Source organism: Corvus brachyrhynchos, unplaced genomic scaffold (genome assembly GCF_000691975.1).
Source record: "Corvus brachyrhynchos isolate BGI_N302 unplaced genomic scaffold, ASM69197v1 scaffold229, whole genome shotgun sequence".
In the NCBI taxonomy this organism is placed as follows: Eukaryota; Metazoa; Chordata; class Aves; order Passeriformes; family Corvidae; genus Corvus; species Corvus brachyrhynchos.
In genome coordinates, this window is record NW_008240042.1 from 2,505,785 (window position 1) to 2,532,292 (window position 26,508).

Here is a 26,508-nt window from a genome sequence, read left to right on the forward strand (position 1 = left end):
TGAGTTGCTAATTTCAATATTGAAAACTTCAGGTTTGTGTGCTGTTTTCTTAAGTGGGAGTAACTTTTTTTTTTCTCCTTCAAGTAATCAATGCACTGCTGAATGAGTTCATTTTAATGCACTCAATCATGCCTCTAATGTTTGTAGCTTACGGGCGCAAGCATCAGTAATGCAGGAATGTTATATGGCTTTAGTTTGGGCCATTTCATAAAATATTCATGGAATCAAAAATGTGCATCAAAATAGCGGCTGGGAGAATTACATTTATGTGCCTGCTTTTATGGCAGCTTCACATTTAAACCCATTTGTGTTAATATCTAGTCAATCTTTCTACTTAAAAAAAAAAGGCAAAATAGTAGTCTCCATATATACCCTTTTTCATTTGATATCTATTTTGATATAAAAAATCTGTGGTTTTGGATTGGGTTTTAAGAAGGAGAATTATAAAGGAACTTTTAGATGATCTAAAAACATTTCTCTTCAGTATTTAAAAAATTACATTGAATTATTTTCCTTGAATGAAAAGATTTATTTTTTTTACTTTGAAGCAACTGAGTGAAAACTATAGCAAAAATCTTTGTGTCAGAATAATGTCTTATATTCAAATGTAATTGTTTAAAACTGATTTTCTACTCCCAAAATTATATTGTGACAATGTTTGCCTCCCGTATTTAAGACTAAACTCTTGATGATAGGATTTCTTTTGTTATGCCCCGAGTTATATTAAAACTATAAAAAATTATAAAAGTGTAAAATTTTAGTAATGGTAGTACATATGTTGTAAGAGTTGCCATTCTGGTTTTTGATTCCTTTTATAAGAAGGAAAAAGTGACATCGGAGATTCTCCAACTCAATTTGGTATCCATTGAGAGAAATTCTGCATGGCAGCGTGAGAATAATATGCAATTGCTATTAATGTTGCCAACTGAAAATAGCTTTACTGCTTTGTGTAACACTCTGCAATTTTTCAAACATGGATTTCCTAGAAACACCTTCTGGATTTTCTCTTTGAATTCCTAGACCTATAAAAATACATTTCTGCAAACTATTTCAAGTGATTTTGTTACTCCATTGTTTTTCCTCTCATTTTGCTTTTTTTGGTCTTTTGGTTTTTTTCAGTTCATAATAAAAGTAATTTAAAACTCTGCCTTGTCACATCCTAAGTGAGATAAAAATGCTCTTATTCTCAGAAATGTTCTGCAATTGGCTAATTACTTTCTTTTAATGTTTTTCAAGATTTTTAGATGGCATTCTATGTATGTCTGCAGCCAACACTTGCAGTAGTTCCATGTTTAAAAATTAGAGTGCACTGGCCAGATCAGTTCTAGCTGAACTGACTCATGACATGGCATAAACTCGCCAGTGCCCTGAAAAGATTATTTTCCCACAACATTTGAGTTTCACATAAGCATTATGGATTAAATAAATATGTCATTTGCCAGTGGCAACATGAGATTTCAGGTTATTTTAATGGAAGAATAAATTCCAAAGTCTAAAACGTTTTACCTTCTGTGAATTTGAGAAGTGTCCACATAGCCAGTTTTATTTGGGAGAGTCTTCAGTGAGCACATTCCCAGCCATGTAAGGGCTTTCATGTCAGGAATTCTATCTCTTCCTTATTTAGGAAACTAGCAGGTATTTTGCCTTTTTGTTCAGCACTTTCTATTTAGTGTTTCTGTGAGCAGATTGTTTCACTTTTCACTTCATAATCTTTCTTGGTAATTCAGTGAAGCCAAATGTAGTATAGATTCATTTGAATATTACCAAAAAAATCATATTTCTTTCATATTTTGAAGCTTGGTGTAGATGGGTTGTTTCCAAAGAGGTATCATTGAGATCTGGCAAAAGGAGTGTCAGGTCACAGCTCTTATGGTTTGGCCAGCTCTTGAGGACTATGGGGTACATGGAATGCATGAGTTCGATTTCTAGTCTGACAGAAACTTTCTCAAGGGGATACTGCAAGAGGGGAAGCTTGGGTAAGAATCACCATACCTGATAGTTCTAACAACCTGAACAATAATTCTTAAGAATGCAAGTATTATTTACCTAAATGATGGGTCCTCTTAAGAGATCACGTTAGAGTGTCTTAGGAGAAACTCAGATACGGTGTTCAGCTTCAAGGTGATACCACTCATTTGTTTGCTGCTTCCCATTCCTACTAAAAGTTTTTGAGAAACACATGAATCAAATTCTATTAAAGAATCCATTACTCGTGGAGTGTATCCCGATGACTCAAGTGTATGACTGTACCCTTTCAAAAGAACAGTATATCTATTAATGAACTTTGGGGAGAATTCCAAGGAGGAGTCTGTATGTGTTTATGAGAATCCGAGTGAACAAAATGCTGGATCTACCTATTAGCATTAAATTTTAACTCAACTTTCAATCATTTGTCACAAAGCCAACCTGATCTTCTCCAATATCTTAAATCTGCATTTAGCAACTTGGATAACTGGAATTCTGTTGACTGCTGAGTTGACTGTGCCTTAAGAAGTTATCTGGCCTGGACAGACAAAAACTCGAATTGGAAGCCTCTTGAGAATGGACAAGGGTTTTCATCTGGCTTTAGCTAGTCTACATCTCTATTTTCTGTACTATCAGGGAGCCTGTAAACAGCTTGTACTGGTTGTGATAATTTCCCTGTGCCTTTCTATTTGTGCAGTCTGATGTCAAGTATGGGACATTTTGGAAAGATTGTGTAGAACTTTTCCTGTTTTGCCAGTGTTTTGGACCGTCTCTCCAATACCTGTCCCTAGCTAGAATGGAACTGAGTAAAGCCTGGTATCTCTCCTTCCACCTGGCACTGCACTCTTCAGCACCTGTTGTCTCCTTGGGGACTCTTACACAAATTGTAGGCTGTAGAGCCATAAAATTATTTGTCTGTGACACTCATTTAATTCATTGTGTCTTTGAAAGAGGAGTTTCTTGTTACTTGTCAGTTTTAGTTGAACTCGTTTTAATCATCAGAGAAGCTTAATATGAAAATAAATTTAATTCTAATAAAGATGAGTTATGTTTTATATTGCAAAGTTGAAAGCATGGTTATAAAGGGGTAACATATGCAAAAGACAAATCTAAATTGAGTTAATAAGAGAAATCTGTCATAGCTGTTCTGCTGCCTCTAGGTTGGCTGGAGGCCTGGGGAAAATAACCTCATTTTCTCCAGGAATGCTTAAAGAGGATCCTTCTCCAAGCTTTTCTCCCTTCCTTTCCTACAGCTGGGAAACAACTTTTCTCCTTCCGGGTTCTTTTTGAAGTTTGAATGCAGCACTGAAAAAAAAGACTGCAAAACAGCAATAGTTCCTTTTAAATCACCTCTCAGAAGAGGTGTAAACTACAAACTTCTAAGTGAATTTGTTGTATGGTTTATTTCAGCTTTTAATAGAAATAGCAGTTGATATATTGACGATCTATGGGACAAGATTCCTCCATCACACACACACACACACACACAAACTTATAAAGGCAAGGTCACGTTCACAGTTCTCCCTGCTGCAGAATAGTTTTTGCTAAACAAGACACTGTGACCAGAATGCTTTTTTTAAACTTTTTTTTTAATGTAAATAGTCTTATCTTACCTGCTTCCCAGCAGTTTTTCTGTACCCATTAAGTATAAGAAAAAGCTTTTCTGTTCTTTCCAAGAGCTTTGAATTTCCACTGTCAGCAGGTATGGAAATCTCCTAGATTGAATTGTATGCACAGAGATAAATCCAGCTGAAGGTAGAGGGAAAACTACTTGCTTGTGAAAATGAATTGAATTCTATCTTCAAACTTTCCTTTGCCTTAAAGATGTTTGAGTAACTTACATTTGAAGGCCTTGGAGTATATTACTTCAGGCTCAATAATTAACCTATCAGTGGTTAATGCCCTTGCAGTAAATGTACTAGATAAACTCACCAGAGTTGGCCTTGCAATAACTGTTGAATAAATTACTTTGCATGATAATTCTTTTTTTCAGCAATTAAATGGTTTGAATGAAGATCTTTATTTTTTCTCCACAGTTTTGATACCTTTATTCTCCACATTTCAAATCTTTCAGCACAGGTTTTCATTATGGAAAAAGAAACTTGAGGAACAGTTTCAGTTGTGATTATTTATGCATAGGTGTGATTTTGATGTATGAGAATCACAAAGGTTTTATGAATCTAGAATAAATTTATTTTCTAGAAGATCCTGACTTTGCATCCATGAAATCACACCTGTTCAACATTGTGAATTTACAAAGGAAAGCTAATTTTAAATGTGATAAATTTAAATTAGAGCATTGCTGGGTGCTGTGAGATTTGGCAGTATTTTCCAGCGATCTGTGAGTTATGAATTGAAGAGTCTTGAAACATCTGTGGAATGTTTGGCTGCAACTTACTTTTAACAATACAATTATTATAGACTACGAACTTTTACAATTTTTTTTTGACTGCATGTTTGATTGTTGATTTTAATTACAAATGATGTTTTTCAGGTCACATCATGAAAGCTGCTGAGCATTTTGAAACATTTTATCAGCTAACAGAGGGCACACCATGGAAGGATGAGACAGGCTGTGCTTACACTTCACTGGCATGTCAGCATCTCTGGAGAATTTATACATTGCTAGCAGACAAAATGCTCGAAAATAAAGAACACCAAGAGGCCATCAAAACGCTAATAAAAGCTTTAAAGATGGCAAAAGAAGGTAGGTGGAAAATAAAGCTTTCCCATTCCTTCGTTTGATGTGTGGGCCATGATTTTCCCATGAGTAAAGTAGACAGTGTCAAGGGTTTGACTGGGTGATTGTTTCCTATGAAACTCAAACACAAATACTGTCAATACACTTGTAGATCTCACTAAAGCAGAAATGCCTTCTTGCTGACAGCAAAGAAACTTTTAGGTTCCTCAAAGCTTTATCTCCCAAAAAAACCTTCACAACCTTGTGGGAATAATAATATAAAATTGTGAACCCCTAATCAGAAAGTGAGGTCACTGATGGAAGCTTAGGTCACTGATTTTAATTGGCTGGTCACTGTTGATTTGGCAGTTTTTGACTGATTTTATCTCCTGGAAAAAACTTACCTTTTCACTCTACATAGTTATTTAATACTCGAAAAATACAGGTTTTTGTCATAAGCAGCAAAATTTTCTATCTTAATACACATAAATGCTTTGAAACCTAAAGTAAAAAACTACAGAATCGCAGAACCGCAGAGGTAGGCAGAAAGACCTCTGGAAATCATAAGGTTGTCCTGAGCAGGCTGCCCTGGACTAAATCCAGTCAAGTTTTTAGTATTTCCACAGGTGGAGCCTCCATAACTGCCCTGGAAAAGATTTACCACTGTTCAAGCACCCTCACAATGAAGAAGGGTTTTATTTAAATACATAATAATTCAATATTTATCAGTACATACATTAGGGGGTTTTAATTTAATAATGTATGCGGAATATTAATCTGTGACCTGGTCTTTGAGTAGTAGTTGCAATAGATAAACCATCAAAAATGGCAAAAAAATTGAAATATTTTCCAAATTTTAAAATAAGTTTTTGTGACAAATAATGTTATGACTCTACAGGTCATAATACAAGCTTGTAGTGTTTTCTACAGCTATTGTCTATAATATATGCTTAAATCACAGCTACACTTAAACTTCTCCTCTTAATATTTAGTGTAGTAACTAGAAGGACTGCTGATGAAGTTTCCTATCAATGTCTTCTTATTGCTGGATATTAAAGGATTGTCAGACTGGATCTGATGTCTTTCCAAAACTTTTTTGACCAGGCAGATGTTCTGGTTCCCTTATTTCAAATCAATCACTTTCACATCTTCCTGAGGCATGTATCACATATCACTATGCACAATACATGTGCTGCTGTTCTCTTTAAATTTAAGCTTTAGGAACTTCTGAGGAGTTCTCCAGTCCTCGTTCCAGAGCCATACTGGCTACTGGATGTTATCTGTTATGTCCATTCTGTCCTTCTGGACCATCATCTATGTTTATGTATTTTATGGATTAGGATTAGATATTACCCACTTCAGACTGTCAAAATCTTCTTGAGGAAGAAAGTTCTCTTACGTCCCGAGCAACTTTTAACTTATTATTCTTCTGTGAAACTGTATTTCTGTATCCTTTTGTCTTATTAACCCTTTTAAGGGATATTGAATATTGGAAAAGACCACCAGGCTTTTTGAGTTTTTGAGGCTTTTAATAATTTTAAGGAGCATATTAAGTGCTATAGATAGAGCACTGCTATGGTATCAGCAATTATTATAATTCAAAGACTTTCAGAACTAGGTGTAGGCTTCTGTGTATTTGGACAGAAAGAATTAGTCTGACAACTGCAAGCAGATAATCTCCCTTTTCATTTCAACTACATTTATTTATGCATTTTACAAAATATCTTGATATGCAGTTATGCTTCAGGTTGATTGTGTTGGAGCAGATTGATATTGAGCAACAGAAAGATTGGATTTTTGGTTATTTTTAATTTAATTTCATCTACAGGGGTTGGGGTTTTTTTGGCTACTCATGTTCTGTAGTGAAATTTTTGAATATAGTCTGATACTTTAAGAAGTTACACAATTATTTTATATTTATTTTGGTATCAAATAGTTGATTTTCTGTTGAGGGAGCCATGCAAAAGTACCAGCAAGCAGTGTTTGTTAGACCAGTATCTATCAGTGAAGTAAAACCTGGCATGGGAAAATGTGATGCACCTTAGTTAGCAACAGCCTATACAGAATTTTCTGTAAGTACTGTTTGCAAGTGTAAATTACCCATTTTTTTAGCTATTTTAGCCTACAGTAGCTTGTAAAACAGACAGGAGAATAAGAAAGATGAAACTGGTCAGCTGGTTCTCTCGGTATTTCACTAAGATTCACATTAGCAAAATGTGTGAGTCAAGATGTATCTTGTGTTTATATATTAAGGTTTATTACCTATTTGTAGCCACTTTTATTTTATATTGAGTATATAGAGAGACTACTATAATTTTCTAATGTGAAGATACTAGGACCATTATTAAACAATTAATAACTGAGAACCTTACACATGTTAGTTTGATTGTACTTCATTACTGAAAGGTATTTTCTCTGATTTTGCTGAAACTTCCTTGGTGAACTTTGCTAGAATCTATAGCCTCTATTTTTAATTACCACTACATGTTTTTTGAAAGAGATATACAGCAGGGGTAAGGAGAAGAAAAAAAATTACTACAGTATTTTAACATCTGTATGTTATTTAAGCACCTGCAAGAGCTGTCTGTACCAATGTCGTGTTTTTCAGATCATGCTGGTAACTCTACCTTTAACCCTTTCTTTAGGAGGTGATATGAAGATGCAAGGAGAAGCAGCCTATTGCTTAAGTCTAGCATACCATTTTTCTGGAGAACATGAGACAGCATTAGCAGTAAGTTTATTCTTTGCTTTAGCTTTCTCAGTGCCTTTCTCTGCCTCCTCGGCATCTTAGGCATTTGCAGAGTGGAAAAACTTGGAGAGACTTGGCTCATGGACCTTTTATAACTGTATCTAGTTCTGTAGGCAGGGATCCATGTGGCTCAAGCAGTTGTGGTTCCAATAAATTCCAGAACTGATGTAGTCCAGGTTTCCATGCTTGGATCTGTAGAAACAATGTAAATTGACAGTTCAGGTTATATGTGACTGGCTTTCCTTTTCCTGTACATGTGCATATACAAAATAGTCTCTATTTAGTTAGGGTTTTGTATAAAACACCAGTTTTACAAATTAGTTTGGTAAAGTGTATTTGCAAGCAGCAATGAAAAATATATCAGTTCACACATTGAGATTGTTAGAAAATCAGTAAGTTAGAAGAAATATTAATTACTTCTGAAAAGCTCTAATGCTGATGCTGTGGACACTTGAGTTCAAACTCCTCCTCTGACGTTTCCCTTGAGCCTTAATAATTCTAAGACAGGGAGAGTTGTACATGTGAAATTGTAGTGTAGAAGGAGGGTTTCCCTACTTCCTTATAGGTCAGCATGAGAGGAAAGATAAGCAGCAACTTGATTCTTTTGTGCCAGTCATCAGTCACAATCCTCCATGATTCTCCTAAAAATGTTCTGTGGAAAACAAATTTGTATATATTTTTCATGATTATTGCAATTAATCAGGTGGATAATTACTCTTTCTTTTTGTTCTTTTAACTGCAGAATGATTCAGTATTCTATTAATGAACTTGTTTTATGGAGGTCATTTGTTATGGTGCTTTTTGTTTTGGTGGCTTTTGTTTTGTTTGTTTTTTTCAGAAACAGACTAATAGAAATCCCAGAATAAATTCATATATTTCAGTATTACCTGCTTGGCTTCTGCTGTGTAGGAGAGGTTCTAGATTTCTGTCTTGTAATGTCCTTTTACAGGCTTTTTTTTGCATTTATGTTATGATTTTTTTAGATGTTATTGACCACCTTTATACATAATTTTCAATGCTGAAAGTCCTATCTTCTGCATAAATCAACTGAATCCTGGAAAGGTGGAGCCTGTTCTCAATGAATTGCAGTTAAAGCCTGTAGCTGAATGTGAAAATATTTCAAAACTAAAAAGCTCCATATAACTTTATAAAATTGTACCTAATAGTTGCAGCAGCAACAAGAATATGATATTTGATCTCTTCCAGGAAAACAGTATGATAGATTAGATGAGAATTTTTCCTACTTCAAGTTTACCTGCCATTGGTTTTTTTGCCTGACAAGTGTGCTGGCATTCTTACCTGAGCAACTTTTCTCATGCTCTCAGAATCTTAAGTTTATACTGTGTAAATTCTGAAGAGCAACAAGATAAACAAATGTGCTAAATAAAGAAGCCTGCATGCATGCTTAATCTCTCCAGAATATACAAAGGATCAAACTGCCCTTGAAAGTGTCAAAAATATTAGTTGTCCTGGCATTGTTTCCTCAGGATCAATTTTGCCTACATTTTATAGCTATTCCTTTCCCTTCATTGCTCTCCCATGTCTCCTGTCAAAAAGTTACAGCAGTCATTTGGAAGTTGCGTTTCTTTTTGTTGCATGCAGATTTTTTTTTTTTAAGGAAGCTTCTGAAACCCTGAATTTTGTAATGGACTACTATTAATTTTAAATATATAATAGGTTGTGTCTAATGTTTTTAGTCCTAAAAAAACACCTGACAGTTAAGGGAAGCAATGTGCAAGGGCAAAAACAAAGGATACCTTGTGTTAAGATTATAAAATGTTTTTTTAACAGTAATGAAAATACCACTACTTTTCAGTGTTAATAATACAGTGGCATATTCTAGTATAATGGCATTACCAATAATATTACATGATAAACTTTTTAAGTACTTTTATTCAAAAAATATAGTGTGTTCCATGGGACAAAGAAAAGGGCATACAGTTCTAGCTCCTTTTGTCCTTTACAGTGATCAATATAAACAGCAGTAAAATATCAGTGGTTGACAGTACTGTTGAGCAGAAGTTGTCTTCACTCTCCAGTTGGAAATCATTGCCTAAAATTTACCCTTCTGTTCTCAGTTTAATGGTCTCTGTATCCAAGGGGAGCTCAGATGCTTACGGAGATGAAATCATTGCCTCCTGTTCCCAAGGGCCCACTGGTTATCATTACACATAACATGCAGACAATACTGCTAGGAGCCAGTTTGCCTCATGGTAATATGTAGTTCATCACCAGCTTCTGTAGCATGCTAAAGAGGTCTTGCCACACAGCTTGGGACTATTCGGATGTAGACTCAGGGGTCTCAGCAGTTATTTCCCTGCTTTGCATCAGTTTTCATCTTCTTTATCCCTTTGTGCTGTGGTCCACCTCAGGCAGTCTCCTTCTAGGGGAATCTGAAAGGAGCAGCTGTTATAGGCACCATTTCCTCCAATTGTTGCCACTTGGTTCCTTTTGCTCTTTAGCCTCCCCCAACATGCACACACAGTATCATGCATATGAACTTGTTTCTCTTTCATCCATGTCTTCTAGCAGGGCAGAGAAGCATATGTTCAAAATAGTCATTATCTGATGCAGTAATTAAAGATTGAAATGATTAAGCTGCAGCCTATTCTATAAAAAAATGCAGTCGCTTTGTATCGAATGGGCTGGTTTTGTTAGAGAAGGGTTTTTATTTGCTAGGGACTTGGTGTTTAACATGATTTGATTTGGTGTATAATCTGTATAAATTAGTTTAATTTGATCTGATATATATGATTGATTTCAGTGGAGCTACTCAGATGTAAAAATATAAGTATGTGCAAGTTTAAAAGCCTGAGAACTAATTACATTCAATAGCAGTGGGATATGTTCATAGTATTTTTCATATCATCTGGTTTGTAATCGAGCCTAATGTTTTTTCCACGAAATATTAATAGTTCACATTATATAGATTTCATGTTAAACATTATTGATTTTGTCATGGAGAGTTCTCTATCTAGGCTAATTTTAAAGTAAAAGTTACTGTTTACTTTTTTTTTCTTCAGACTCATTATGCAAGCAGAGTATTAAGTGAAACATTTCTGTGTCATTAGAAATCTTGCATAAGCTTGATGTGGGGATTTATTGGGGTTTTTTCTTAGACCAGGCTTTCAAGAATGCTTCAAAGTGTAGGGTATCATGGATTTTTTCTCTTTCAACTAGATTTGCATCCCAAGTCATTAGGAAAATGCCAGTCCTCATTCTTCATCTAAGTGCTACGGTTTTTTCTAAGTTCCTTTATTTTGGATATTGAATCCTGCGTTTCAGATATGTTACATATTTAAATAAAAGAGGCAGTATTCATGAGTACTGAGACTCATGCGAAGCTAAATGTGGTAATTTATGACATAATGCTATCTGCATGAATTGTCAGAATTATGATACATAAGCCACAGGCATAAAATTAACAAGAAAATTTATGAACTTGCAAAGACATCTTCACATTCAAAATGACCCTATTGAAGCAATCAGAAGTATTAATGACCATAAACTTAATTTCTGAAAAAGTCTATGTCAAAACAACTGGAAATTTTGTCTCCTCCCATGCAGCTGGGGAGAATATGAGTGTATCTGGGGTGCAGATATTCTGTATTTGGTATGTACAGCATATTTTATCTGATTACATCTATTATATATAATTATAAGGATTATGCCCATATGGATGGATGGATGGATTTGGTGAATCAAGGAGGATCTTAGCAAGTAAAAGAACTCCAAAAGGTAGAATAAATGGTATCCTCTTTTCTCCCAAACATTGGGTAAGGTGGTTGAGAAGAATGAGCGTGTGGAGTTAGAAGGCCGAACTTCAAGTCAGTGGAGTCTGAGTAGACCACTGAGTTTAGGTTTAAGCTTTCATTATTGTTACCACAAAAAAACCCTCTCAAATGGAGACTCACAATACATATTCAAAGATAGTATTCAATGGAAATTATTTCAAACTTCCTTCTTTTAAATCATCCATATTGTCCTTTATTCAACTCTAAGTGATATTTAGCCATTAGTAATGAAGTGTAACATTTTCAGCTTAGCAAATGGCATCACATGCTTGGAAGAACATCATAGCATACCAGTTTAAGAAGAGGTCTCATCATTCCTAGAGGCTCCACTTTCATTAAAGTGATTTTTAAACTGTTTTTAAAACTGTATTCATATAGGAATGTAGTGGGGTTTATATCTGAAGAATAAAAACCCAAAACTTTGAGCCTTCTTAGAAGGTAGGCACTTCTGATTGATCTTGACACTGACAATAGATTATGTACAGAGAAGGGAGTGGCTCAATTCTGAAACTGATTAAATTTCTTGTTCCTGAAGGATCCAACTGCTGCTAGAAGAAGCAGTGAAGTGCTGGTGAAGATAATACAAACAAAATTATCTGAGAGAATTATTATTGGGAGTGAACTTTGTCCTGACAAAATATACTGACTCAAATGCTGAGGGAATTAAGAAATTAACTTTATTTGTGTTGAGAATACTAAAAAAGACCTGGAACTTCAGGAAAGAGATGAATGTCTGATCATTCAACTAATTTTTTTGTTGTTAATTTAGCACTTAATTCTTAACGTGGAAGACAGTTCTAACATTTTATTTGGAGATGAAAATTAACAGTCTCTTAGTGAAGGAAGGATTTCTTCTGTTGGTTTAATGTAGATAAGATTTTTCCTATCTTAACCAGTTTCTTGAAAACCTGGGAAAAAAAATGTTCTGATTATCCCTGAGACGCAGCAATGCTACTTTCCTTCAATACTTTTCCATGCACCACACAGATTTGCACCTTGGTGTTACGGTGTCCACTACACTTGCCTTGAAACATGGTGTCATTTTCCTTTTCAATCTGTGGTTCAAATTGCATTTTGCTTGGTTAGTGGCAGCACAAAAACTCCCTTCAGCAATGTGGATTTTTTGTCAAAATAAATGTGCCACAAGAACGTCCTCTGTAAGAAAACTCTCTCAAATGCAGTACTGCTGCAGAATTACAGTAGTCTAGCTTTACAAAAATTATAGACCATGAGAAACAAAAAATATTAAATACATAAAAAATCTATTACCTGGTGATAAGAAATTCATATCACATTTCCATGTTTTCCCACAGCAACAATGAAAATAAATGGCAAGTTGCTGATATTGACCTTACTCTTCAGGAGTCTCATCCCACAAGAACGGCTACCAAAACACCATGAATGGCTGGATTTCTATTTCATCCATTACAATTTTCAGTTTACTCATTCATACACCCCAAAAGAGTAGGACAACTGCAGTGAGTTGAAGGTTTGAGTGCACAATCCATTAGATAAAACTATAGCACCTTTCCAGAATTCTAGTTATCTGACCACTGGTGTTCTCAGGAACCTGAGTACAAGTTGGTGACAAAAAGTTTAAAACCTCAATTTTGAGGGCTATGCCTGGAGGACATTGATTCTTTGTTTCTAGTTCTGAAACAGCATGAAAGTTGCTAGGTTTAGATATAAGATTATGTAGCCTTACTTAAAATATATATATTAAGCATCCTGTATTTAGAAGTTGTGCTATTTAACATATCAAATGTGGTTTCCCAAACTTCAAAATCTATTTCTGGTAATATTTTGACCCTATTTAAAAATGATAAATTTTATTATTTTATTGTTATTAATTTTTTTTTTATTGCCTTACACACACATGCAGACACACACACAGGCCCACTTTCTGTATGAGTATGGAGAAGTACTGGAGGGGAGTGCAGGGCAGCCCTAGTAAAAGTATATTTACATCATAAGAGATATTCAAAGATCAAGACAATTCTTTGTATAACTCTGAATTATTTCTGTGAAACTGTTGCTAACTGTTAAGTTTGAAGTTAAAAGAAGGAAACTGCCCTTACTGGGGGTTTGCTCAGCTCTAATATCTTGAAAAAATGAGGACAAAGCCATAAAAATTCCTTAAACTGCTCTGCTAGGGAATAAAAATATCTTTACATCTGGTTTTCACAAGGCATGGAGGGCAGAGCACTTGGCAGTCATGGAGCCTCAGCTCAGGTCCCACCTTTTTGGTGTTGCTGCTGGGATGAAGCAGCCTTGTGTGTTCTCTGCTGGTGTAGCCAGTGCAGGTGGCTCTTCCTTGTGCTTTCCCAGGTTGGGAGAGAGATTATGGACACAGACAGGGTCTGCTTAGGGGAAAGAAGGTTACAATTAGTCCCCTTGCCCCAACTGAGAGTTCTAATCTCCAGTAACTGTCTTCTGTCAGTAACAAGATGTGATTTAGGCATTTTCTCTGTACTCTATTGAAACTTTTTTTAGAGTAGCTAATAAAAAAATTCTCCTTTTCTTTCCCCCCCCCGCCCCTTTTTATTTTCCTTTTTTTTTTTTTTAACCCCTGCCAATGCAAAGTTTCCCCTCATTTCATTCCCACACTGGATTTCTAGCTTAGGTGTGCTATACCTCAGGATCTAAAAGCTGTACATAATTGAGGGAAAGGGATAGCTACAGCATGTCTAAGTCCATAGCTTATCTGATAACAGTAACATACAAGATCCTAGGAACTGCCAGCCCATTAGTGTACATTCATTTGTGAAACTGCACATTCTATACCCAGGGCTGTAGCAAATGGCTGAAAAACTGCAAGAAATTTTTCTAATTCTGTTAGATAATCTCCTTACAGAAGTCAGACTCTTAATGTGTTGTGAGAAAGGAAACATTTGTACCCACACTGTACAAATTCAGGAATTTCCGTACTTAAATGCAAATGTATTCATAATCTGGGAGGTTTTGTTTTCCATTGTATAGTTAATTCTAATGAACAGATGATAAAAAGAAATTCTGTAAAGTAAGGCTTTTAAAATTAGATTGGTTTCTCAAATTGGTATAGTTCAAGCTACAGCAATTCACTTATTAAATATGTTTTTGAATTTCAATTCAGTTATTCTCAATGACTTCAGGGGGACAAGTCATATACTCAGGTGTAGGCAGATGCTTAACAACTTTGCTTGATCAGAACCATTGATGGCTAAATTGGAAAATAAGTCTTGATTCAGGCATTAGATCTTGAGGAATTTAAAATTTATCCTTTGATAGATAAATAACCTGAGAAGTTAAAACACTGATGCATGCCAGTGTAAAACCTAGAGCTTGGTGCCTCCTTGCTAAAAGCAATTTGTTTTGCTGTTTTGCTTTCAGCTTATGTATTATTTCAGAGCTGATCAAAAGAATTGGTAGCAAAGTGTGAAATAAATTGGACTTCTAAATAAATCGATTTCACATTCCTTGCTGCTTTAAATGATTTTAGTAATATTAATATTTAAAATATTTCTGTCTGAAATCTTTTTATGACTACATATACCAGTAAAGGTCCCCATTTCATTCAGCTGTTCTTCATAGTAGTATATTACACAATAAACATTGTGTAATATACTACTATCTTTTAGCACTGAAATGGATGCAGAAGATCTCAAGTGTCTATTTGCATCTAAATGACTCAAGTTTTATTCAGTCAATAAGAGTCTATTAATCCTTTTACTGCATTACATGGGTTAAAACTTGAAGAATATAAGGTTTTCAGCTGAAGGAGATCTCTTCCTTAACTTTTATCTTGGTTTGCAGAAAAGTAATGTTTTTTAACTAACATTAATTGGTTTTATACTTTCCTACTTTATCTCTGCAGTTTTTACCATTGTTATGCAAATTTTAACTGTTTGCTTGCTTGCTTGCTTGCTTTTAGCTAGGAAAACTTTGTGTAGTTAAAAATATCTGTTCAAGATATTAGTAAGCATGAAGCAGAATATTTATAGGTGATTTGTCTAAGAAGTAATGGGAATTTAAGCATGCACATATTTATATTATGGTATTATTGTCTTAGCAGCCAACAGTGATCTGACAGCCAGGTACATTCATGCAGACACAACAATCTGATAAAAGCAGTCCAAACATCTGGATCACAGTGCTGCTATACAAGAACATTTCTTAACAATTCACATTATTGCACTTACCCCAATTTCCAGTCCTGTCCACCCTTTTCTCCTATTTCTTCCCCCGGCTCTGCATTTGTCTTTTATGTACTTGCAGAATCTCATTTTTCCTTTACAAGTCACCTCCATCTGCTTATATGTCAGAGTGGCCCTTGTGCCACACATCACATAGAGGAATTCTCAAGATGAAGGGCTGTATTCACATCACTACTTCTGTCTCAGCACTGTTTCATGCTTGTCACTGCTCAGCACTGAGCGCCACACTGCCTTGTTTTGTCAATAACCATTTATTTGTTGCTGGAATAGTAGCAACCATTACATCTGACCTCCCTGTTTCATCAATTATGAATAGATTATTGGATGTGAACATCTGCAAAAGCTTGCTGTTGAACTTACCTCCTGGCTGGGATTAGATAAAGTATTAAACTGTTGTTTATTGTCAGGCCAAAACTCTACTGGGAAGCCAGGGAATTCCAGGACTAGCAGATTCCCATCAGCAAGCACCAAAAATTGTTTAGTATTGCCACTGTTTCCCATAAGATCGTAGCCATTTATTATTTACACTTATTACTAGTTGTTATAACATACTTGATAAAAGCTCTTGGCAGGCACAGTGTTTCCAGCTATTGTCACATCTGTCAGGATGGAAAGGATACATAAACTGTTTTTTCCTCTTATATTGCTGTTAAAGGGTAACAGATGAAGCTTCTTCACTCCAGACTGTTAAGCCATGCTTTATTTTGAAGAAATATGTCAACAATGACTGGCTTGGAAAACATTACATTCCTGTCCTAAATATAGATTGTAATAACCTTTACTTCTGCAGTGGAAATCTCAAATTGTACTCTAATAGCAAATGAAAATACTTGGATTTGATGTTTGCATTGTTTTTTGCTCTGAAGGACCTGGATGACTTTTAAAAAATTTTTCAAATATGAATAAATAATAAAACCATTTATGAGGTATAGGAAATAAGGAAATTGTTACTTCGTTCCTGCAAAGTTGTTGTGTAAAGAATCAGAATTAATATAATTATTAGTGGCACAGAAGGCCAGAATTAACGACAGTAATGAAGAAATAAAAGTTAACATTTATTCAATCATCTGTATATTTCATCTCTTTTAAACTTTCTGTGCAGCAAAACGAAGCATACAGGGTGAACTCCTGACCTTCTGGAAGCCAACAGAAGTTTGAAATTACTCTGGGGAAAGGAACTTTTTCAATTAGCTACTTGTATTTACATATCACCCATTCAGAATCAAAGCAAAATGTACATGCCCTGAGTATTATACAAAGCAGACAAGACTTGATGCAGGCAAAAAGCCTTAGGCCTGATCTTGATAGACTGCTAAGGAATGAGTGAAATGTTTGTCTTCCCTCCTTTAATCCTTCAAGCAAATGCAGACACAAGTAACCTGAAGCGTCTATTGCTGAGTGTTTGTAGAGCGTAAGGGTAAATGCTGCACTTGATAGCCCAGTAGATCAGGGGAGGAGGAGTGTGGATTGGATTCGTTGCCCACAAGGGAGAGTGGGAGCCAAGCAACACCTCAGTGATAGCCATGTCCTAGCTCTGGAAAGTCTTCAACAAGGGTGTTCCACTTTGACATTTGACTTGGACAGACTTCTGGGTGGATTCTTCTACTTCCCTCGCCTGTCCCTGATCCCCTTGCTCTAAGATGTGTGTTTATGCTGTGCATTATCCAAATAAAGTCCCTGGAATAGGAGTTCTGGAACAGACCAGTTTGGCCAATTCCAGACAAATTCTTTCTGTCTCTGTAGGAAGATTGACAGCATTTGTGGATTTCTGGTTATTTATCCAAAACTAGCCCAGTGTAAGTGGATGTGGCTAAGGGCAAGGAGTAACATTCACAGGATTGAGTTGGTGAATTTGAATTGTGAGTAAAAAGGGAGAAGTAACAGTTCAGGCAAATCAGGGAGTGCTGCCTCTTTCCTGGGCATGGCACCCAGTTTCTGTATCCCTGAACTGTGAGCCTGCAGGTGGAATGCTGTGCAGCTTCTACCCTGGATGCTCACTGTGCCTGAGCACATTCAGCATTTAACAAGGTGTGGCCTGCCATTCAGTTGATACTAGTGTATAATATTCCTGGGATCAATGAGCTCTGCTCATTGTGATCAATACACTACATGGACAATACAATCTTCTTTTTGCTGTCCAACCTCTCTCATGCTAGGTTTTGGCAAAAATAAGAATACATCTGGGTTTGTATTATGAAACTTTTCTTTGATCTTACTCAGGATGGCCACAGGTATGTAACCACTCAAATTATGGTAATAAAGGCTGCACTTTTTTGTAATTTTTAAATATGCATTTCTGGGGCAGCTATTGGGCAGAGTTCATTGAACTGCAAAGTGCCGATGCATACCATACTGATGTCTCTTATTTTCACTGGCCTATATCAAAGTGATCCTTTAGCAACCATCAGAACTATGTGTTTTCTTCTGAAAGTATTTAAGGGTTACTAAGTGGTATGAAGCCAGTAGTCTCACTTGATTGCGTTCTGTCTACCAACACCTATTGTTGGTTTCAGAAAAATACTGTCAGATGCTGCGAGCCAGGCTGGGCCTTAGCCTGCCACTGCAGTGCCTGTCAGGAATCATTAGCTACTGATCTCTTTGACTAATGGTCCAGTTGATTGTTTGATTCATGTTCAAGATCTGTAAATGAAGCAGAAGCATCTTTCCTGCTCACCAGCTGTGAAATGGCTAAACACAGCTAGATTTGCAGAAATCAAAATAAATGTATTTCCTATAAAGTTTGGCAACAATATCAAATCTAAAGCTGAGAACAGAACTATGTTTTTGTGGTTTTTAAAGTTACAGTATTATAAATCAACATTATCTCATCATGTGCTTGTCAGAGAAATGTATTTTACCAAAACAGTGAAATGCTGGTAGTAACATTAATCTTGTGTTGAGTTGGATAGATGTTCTTTATTCAACATAAATTCGTACTTTCAATATTTGCTCTTTTGTCCATTATCCCCAGATGTATCAGTGTTCAGCAGAGCCTCTGTGCTTTTGTCTGAGTCCTGTGTATGCTAAGGGGGTGTGTGTGCATGTTTTTATGCACATATAAAAAAATTACAGGTGTGACAACAATAAAAAATAAAGAGTGGGGTTTTGGATAGAGGGGGTTCTTGGGGGAGGAGCTCCTGTATCTGTTTTATATTAATGGAATAACCCCTGGAGGTTCAGCCTGGCGTAATGCTGAGATAACTGAGAAGTAAATCTGGGCCTGAGATCTCACTAATATTTTTCTTGGAAAATGAGGTAAATATGAAATTCACCTCCAGCTAGAGAATTAGTGTGAGAGCCATACCACAAATAGGCTTTAGTTTGTGGATTTAAGCAGAGCTTAATACTTTATTTTTACACTGTAATTGTAGACACCACAGACTTACAAAGACACAGAGAGAGAGCTGATTTTGTGAATGGATGCTCCCACAGGATCTATCCTGTGGTCTGTTACATGGAAGATAAAGTTGAAGTCCACCTTAAACTTCTACCTTCCCACATTCTGCACGAAGGAGGAAAATTTATTTAAACCCATTGTTCATTTCTGTATTAGACTTTGACTTTCATGTTATTTGGTTTTTTTAAACCAGTGTTTCCACAGACCCAGAGAAGTAGAAAGTTTGAGACAGTCGGTGTGCTCAGTCACATTGATCCAAAAACTAATCTGTGACCAGAATCAGTGTGGTTTTTATAATTGCTGTGTTGTTAAACTTAGGTTACATTTTTTATATAGATTATTAATATAAAAATATTATATATTTTTATATAGTACATTAATCTACTCTGTTCAACCTCATATACAACAATCTTTTCCCACTAGTTGCTAGTAGTATCAAACTGTCTTTGGAACAGTACAGAAATTTTATAATGGAGTCTAGTATGATCAAGACAAATCTATTGCAACAGCTTCCTTCCTCAGAATTCTTTGTACAAAGTTAATTCTGAAATAAAAAACAAACAAAACAAAATGTAAAGGAAAAGAAAAAGACATTTTGCCCCTTCAGTAAGTCTAAATCTCTGGAAATTTTGTCTAACCTTTGAGAAGGAAATTTAGCTAAATTTCTATAATACCCGAACTCTCTGGTTTTAGTGTACATTACCAATATAAATTCTTACATATTCCCATTCAATATGTCTTTACACACTGTTGTATGTTTTTATTAACATTTCCTGAACATGAAGAAAATTACTAAGATGACATTTTCAAACACAATATTTGCTATAAAATACTGCAGCAGAAGAATCTTACCTTAATAAGATGGTTTTTCTTTTGTTGTCTGAATTTTTGCCATCCACTAAAACTGCACATTTGTGTAGGAGTTTTCAGCATTAATTATTAATTATTTCACCTCTTCCTTGGATGTCATTTTCCCCTGCACAGAATGGCCAAAATAGATATATATAAAATACCCATTTCTGGCTATGCTTCTGTCTAAAGGTGAACTTTCATTGGGAGCCTATAAATTTCATTAGATCCAAATGATATGTGTTGCCAATATTTATCCACTTCTCAGAGAGCTGGTAGATGACTGGCACAGCCCTCCCCACTCAATACTCTCTGCCACATATATGTCTTTTCCTATGTGGTATCCACAGGAAGCCAGTTAGATGGACTGGTTGTTCCTATCCCATAAAAATAAACAGGAATATTTGCACACCTATTTGTTGGTTTTAGGCTTTTTACAGATTCTGGCAGATATCACTGTGTTGATTTGACTTGATTTTCCAGCATGCAAACTTTGTAATATTTTTGTTTTAAATAAATATAAAAAATGTGCTGTAATTGCAAGAGACTGGGTGAAATCCTATAATTCTTTTGTGTTTAACCATCATTTTAGCCTGCCCTATCTGTTTCTCTTCTTCTATCCTGAAATGGTCCTGAAATGTTTCTATCTTGAATGTTGAAGGTCAGGCATACACCATGGGAGAAGAGACCTTTCTTCACTTCTTTCACATAAATGGGTACTGGGAAGTTGTGGCATCCAGGGGCACTACACAGCTCCTTTCCATCAAGCTCTTGTGTCCCTTTCTGTGTCCCTATGTATTACCTGAAGCTGGAGGAGTCATTTGAAATGCAGACATAAAGAGTACATTTTCTATGCTAATTTATCATGATTTCCTCCCTTTCATGTAGATGATTTAATTAATGTTATTTCCTCATTATTTAGAATGAAATATCTGATTTGTGTAGAGTAGTAGTAACCTGGGACCAAAATGAGCACTTTTCATCAATATGAATGAGTGGCTTTATTCATTTACTTCCTTCTTTCTTGCAGCTGTTGCAGTGATGCAGTGAACCAACTTTTTACTTCAGTTATGCTGTGTATGATTGTTCCTTGGACTTACCTCTATTTTTTAGGCTTTGTGATATCTTTAATAGAAAAATAAAATGTATAGTAGCCAAAGCCTTAGGTTCCTAAGTAACCTTTCTGTGCTAGACAGTAATGACTACAGGCCCTATGTCCAAGTTTAATATTGTAGAGGCCAGTGTAAAGTAGGAGTGATTTCAGTCCAGCACATAATATTTTTGACACCTCCTGACACTCTAAAAGCAGGTTTTCTAATATGGACACAATGATTACAACAAATGCTGTAGGTCTCCTGAGTTAAATGCAATACTAAGAATTACTTCTTGGACACCTGTCTGTGTTCCTGCTACCATCCTGGATTATTAGAAGGATGTACTGCAGGCATTGACAACATCGAGTATGTATTCACTTTAGGGAGAGTTCTGAACTGATGTGACAACTTCCTAACTGAGGTGCCTTTGTACTCTTTCTGTCACACCTAATGCATTGATAAATCAATTGGCAATGACCTGCAAGGATAGGATGCAACATTAGAACAGAGCTGATAAGAAAGTACTTGAAGGATGATGAATAGGGCAGTGCACATTAATAAATGCCATTTTTTGTGCATACAGAGTTTATGTAGCTAAAAATTACCATCCATGTCCGGGGTTACTGCTGCATGTAGTAAAACTCTTTCAAGAACCAGGACATCTGAGTGGTGGAAACAGCAATACAAATGGTGACACCCACAGCATTAGCACACACAGGTTGTCTTCTTCTGAACCATGCACTTTGCCAGGGACAGGGGATGCACTCTTAATAGAAAATGTCCAATCTTTTACCTCAGTATAAATAGGCATCCTGGGGCATGCAGGATACTGTCATATGTCCCTGGGCATCTCCCATCCCCCTTCAGAGCTGGTAAATGACATTCACTACTGCTTTCTTGGAAATGTGCAAAAAGGATTTCCATAGAGGGTCTTTGGAGATTTCCTGTTTTCTCATGTGTGTAATAGATTGGGTCAAGCAACAAAGAGGAGGGATGAAAGAATAAGATTTAATTTTATATGCACTCTCCTGTCATCGCCATTGAAAAAAAAAATGGATGAAAAGAGAAATTCTGCAATACAGGTGATGTCAGTGTTAAATTAAATTAAGATCATATGTTTTTATGCAGCAGCTGTAAGCCTTTAGTTATGGGAGGGTTCGTAATAGTAGAGTAGATTCCAAGCTAATGTTAACAAACTGCTTGTGTATGAATAATCAGAAAAATACCAGCATTATCTACAGGACTTTAAGACAACATAGATTAAATGTATAACCTGTAATTTATTCAATTTTGGGGCATCTGGGTTGTACTAAGATAAATTGTGACAGGTTAAAGAAAGAAAGATAATATTGAGTTGTACTTCAGCATATCATTCTAAAACACTATGAATGCAAAGGATACCATCTAAAGTTATTGATTATCAGAAACTCATAAAAGCACAGGCTCTTAAAATCTTTTAAATTATGGATAAGGAAATTTATACTGCAAATCAGGGAGTACCTCTTTGGTTTTTGCAAATTGCCAAAATACAGAGATATAATTGCAAGTTACATCTTTTTGATTTGTAATTATTTTGTAGTTTCGAACAACTCTAAATAATTACCAAAGCCCTAGTCCCATTATGGCTCATTAGAGAACAGTTGTAGAAGTGGGAAAGCTTTAATTTTGTCTTCTGTGTGGACAGAGAGATTGGGAGAGGAATAAAAAGTGGAAATTCCTTTTGGGATATTTACCGGTTTTATCTTCTTGCTTCACAGATTTTGAAGACCTCTGTAGAAATCTTTACAAGCCTTTGTGATTCTGGTGGCCTGGGCAGAGCATATGCAGCTGTAGCCAAGATCCTGGCAAGGTAGGTTAGCACATCCTTGTCTGTCAGTGGAGATTCACTCAGCTGTGAAAGACTTAAATTGTTAGAGGTCCGTCGCTTCCCATTACTGACTGCTTAAATTTTAAGCAGTGCCCTTCTTGCAGTAAGTGACCCTTTCATTGGAAGTTATTTTAAACTGTTACACGTTTTTTAAAGTGTATGGTCCCAGTTTTTCTTTACCTGTAAACTATAATATGTCCTTTTTCTTCCACATTTTGAGGGCTTTTTAAGTTGTTGGGGTTTTTTTTGTTTGTTTGTTTGAGAGGGGGACCTTACCTTACCGGAAAATAGAAATGCAGGCCTATTTTCCAGGTTTAAAAAAGAGAGAAAACCTGGAAGAATGTAGCAGGCTTCACTAGGTGTCTCAGTGTAATATTTTCTGAACGTTAAGCTTCCATTTATTACACTCACTTCTGTGGAGACATTTCTGGTTTGTGCATGTGTAACTAGGTACAAATTTGTTGCAAATATGATGTTTGTGTTTGATATTTTTGTTTCAGCATCTTCCTCCAGGTGAATTCGTTCAGATACAAATAATTTTGACATAAATTAGTCTAATGAAATTATCATATGAGGTAGGGAAAAAAGAGATTAAAGTGAAGATTGCAGCTTATTCTTGATTTATCCTATGTTTGAAGACCTCAGTGCATATGATGCATGATAGAGCTTGGCAATTGTTTATGGAGAGGGACTTGTCACCAGGCTTATTTCAGTGTGCAGAGCAAATTCTCCTCTTTGAGTCAGATCCCTTGTCTCTTGGCCTTATCAGAGCACATAGGGATCAGCCACAACCACAGTCCTCTTCTGATGCATAATTCATGTCTACGTGTACTCTGAGCATCCTAAGTAAGGACGTGGGATAAGATATTTAAAAAGACACAGAACAGATGAAGAATACCAGGTCCCAGTCTTAAAACTCTCTTAAGCCTAACCAAGAAAGATTTGGTAGCTAAAACACCAGCTGTTACAATGAGTGGTTCCGCAATGAGTAAAAAGTTTTCTGAGCTCTCAGTAGCATTCGTGAGCTCCTTGTATTCACAAAAAGCAGAAGTCTGGGTAGAGGCTGGGTTAAGATAGTCAAGAGAACATCCCTGGTAAACCATGTATATTAATTTCCTTTCTGTGATTTAGGCATTCTGGAATGAGGGCACATATATTTATTTACTCAAAAGTTGCAGATTTTGAGATCTTTCTGAAGTCAATTTGCTAAACCCTTCATCTGAAAGACCATGCCAATGCAATTCTTTTCTTAAAAGCAGACCTAAGGAAGGAGTGGCTAGTGATTTTCTTCTGCATCAAATCTGTACTCCACACCTTCTGGGAGCAGTCTTCAGCTATCCAGGAATTCACAGTCCCACTGCTCTCCAGTTGTTGCAGTTTGAAAAAGAAGGAAAACAGTAGTGAGGAGCAGTGGGAGCAGATACTAAGAGCAGTAAAACTCCCCAGTTTAGTATTTAAGGCATTCTCATAGAAGGGGAACATTCTGATTGATTCAGGTGAAGGAGGAATTCAGTCTCATATACAGGATCAGGGATTTAATCTATTCAATGGTGAAGACCCCACCATAAACCCTTTCTTTGGAAAATGGCTGTTGCAGTACTTTTTATAAAAACCATGTTCTAGTTATGCCATGAGAGCATTTACCAAATTAAACACCTTACATATGTATCTGCTTTGAAGAGCTTTGGGTATGTGATAGGCATTTACTGGTCAACCCTGTAAAATATCATGATGGTTCTCAGCAACTTTCAGTTGTTTGAGAAACTTGTATGTAGAAAAGTCTGGACACCTATGAATCACAGAATGATAGAATCATAAAATCGTTTGGGTTGGAAGGGATATTTACATGTCAGCTAATCCACCCCCCTGCAGTGAGTAGGGACATCATCAACTGGGTCAGTTTACTTAAAGCCTCATCTTGGCTGGCCTTGAATGTTTCCAGGGATGGGGCATCCACCACCTCTGTGGGTACCTTGTTCCAGTGTTTTACCACTCTCATTGTAAAACATTTCTTCCGTACATCTCGTCTAAATCGACCCTCCTTCAGTTTAGAACCCTTGCCCCTTGTCCTGTTGCAGCAGGTCCTGCTCAACAATTTGTCCTTTATTATAAGCTCACTTCAGATACTGTAAGGTCTCCCTGGAGACTTTTTCAGGCTGAACAACCCCAGCTCTCTCAGCCTGTCTTCATAGGAGAGGTACTCCAGTCCTCTGAGCATCTTAGTGGCCTCCTCTGCGCCCACTCCAACAGGTCCATATCCATCCTGTGCTGAGGATGCCAGAGCTGGACACAGAACATATTGGATAAATGCACCAATAATTACTGCTGGTGACAGAATCCCTGTATTCAGTTTGTTCTATTTTCCTTTACTTGTATTTTTACATGATTTAGGCTAGATTTGTGTAAATAATTTTAAATTTGAGGGGTAACATCTTCACATGAAGAAAACTTCTTCCCAAAAAAAAAGCATTACAACCATAATGTCTGTGAGAATTTGCACTGAATTCCTTGTGACAGGTTGGAGAAAGTGCCTGAGCCCTCCTGAATCGCTCAGAAGGGCTTTGGAATATTTTGTGAAATCTTTGCTGCAGATGTTTCCAGAGACCATGGGAAACTGAAAATCTTTATCATGTGCATTTAGGCATGTCATTTTCCAGGGGAAAGAATCTGACATAATAGCATCATGTTCTTGACTTATTCTGCCAGTGTCCACCATGGTAATGACTTCTTGTGGACACATGATTTATACATCCAATTCCATCACATGAGCAATCCTATAAAAGGTGCATATTTTCATAAAAGTCTAATAGGGGTAAAAATCTCATAGGGCATTTTAGCATGAAACTGGAAAATGAGTTGCTGTAGATGTGTAATCTCTTCTGCTGAAGTCATCATAACTGTTCTGTGGGATCATGAATGACTATATCTTTTGGAAATTGCATTTTATGCATTTAGGAAGGTGATGTCTAAGGAGATAGAAAGTATATGGCTGTATAAAATAACATGTAGATTTTTGAAGGAACTATAAAATATTAGCCCTTTGAGTAGGAAAGACCTGTTTATCATGTTACCAGGTCTTGTGCAGGATAAGGTGTTTCAGTAATCCTTCTAGCATACTTAAAATATCTCAAGCTGTAGTGCTTTTAAAAGTACTTCCTTTGAAAAATTGTTAAACTGTACCAACCGATCGCTATCTGGCATAAGTGAAGTTCTAACAGTGAGAAATAACCTTTCTGATATGTATCAAATTGATTCCTGTTTTCCTCAAACAGGTTATATGTTGTAGCAATTTGCGTACTTTCTATATGTGGAGCATAGGTTTTGATATGAAAAATAAAAAATGGCCAAAAATACATCAAAACATTTCTATTAATTCATGAAATTAAGAAAACCTTTTTACATTTTCTCCTGTCACTGATTCCATTTGCTTTATTACTTTCAGCCTCTAGCCCACAAACTTGGTGGCACAATCAACAAACCCCTTAGTGGCTGTTTCATCTCTGCTCTATTTGATTTCTCCACTCTGAGTAAATGATTAAGTTTTCATGCATTGGTTCAACCAAAATCTATGTTCACTCAACCACATCCTTTATTGATTACTTCTACTGCAAACAGTAGGCCAAGTGTGATATACATAATTGGACAGTTGTCAGGGGATGTGGGTGTTAACAGTCCTGTTTTCCCAATTGGAAACTGGAATCACCTTGATACACAAATATTCTGCACTGTTTCATTCTCATTCCTTGGACCAAGGAGTCCTTTTCCTCAGAATATATGTTTTTAACTCTCAAAGGTCTGGTTGAATGGATTTAATGATTATACCATATTATATGCTCTTCAAGTTGCACCTGTGCACTGCATATAGAAAACTAGAAAAACTGGAATTAATATTTGTCTAACACTTTAACCTTGTCCTTTAA

General features: G+C 36.1%; 1 protein-coding gene across 2 annotated transcripts in view; it reads left to right on the plus strand.

Annotated features, from left to right (window-relative positions):
* TTC29 (tetratricopeptide repeat domain 29) overlaps positions 1–26,508 on the plus strand; it is a 118,116-nt gene that overhangs the window by 41,305 nt on the left and 50,303 nt on the right. For both annotated transcript variants that reach the window (XM_017744279.1, XM_017744280.1), the window contains 3 exons: positions 4,460–4,672; positions 7,291–7,376; positions 22,479–22,570. In XM_017744279.1, the coding sequence (XP_017599768.1) occupies positions 4,460–4,672; positions 7,291–7,376; positions 22,479–22,570 (391 nt within the window). The remainder of the gene's footprint in view (positions 1–4,459; positions 4,673–7,290; positions 7,377–22,478; positions 22,571–26,508) is intronic.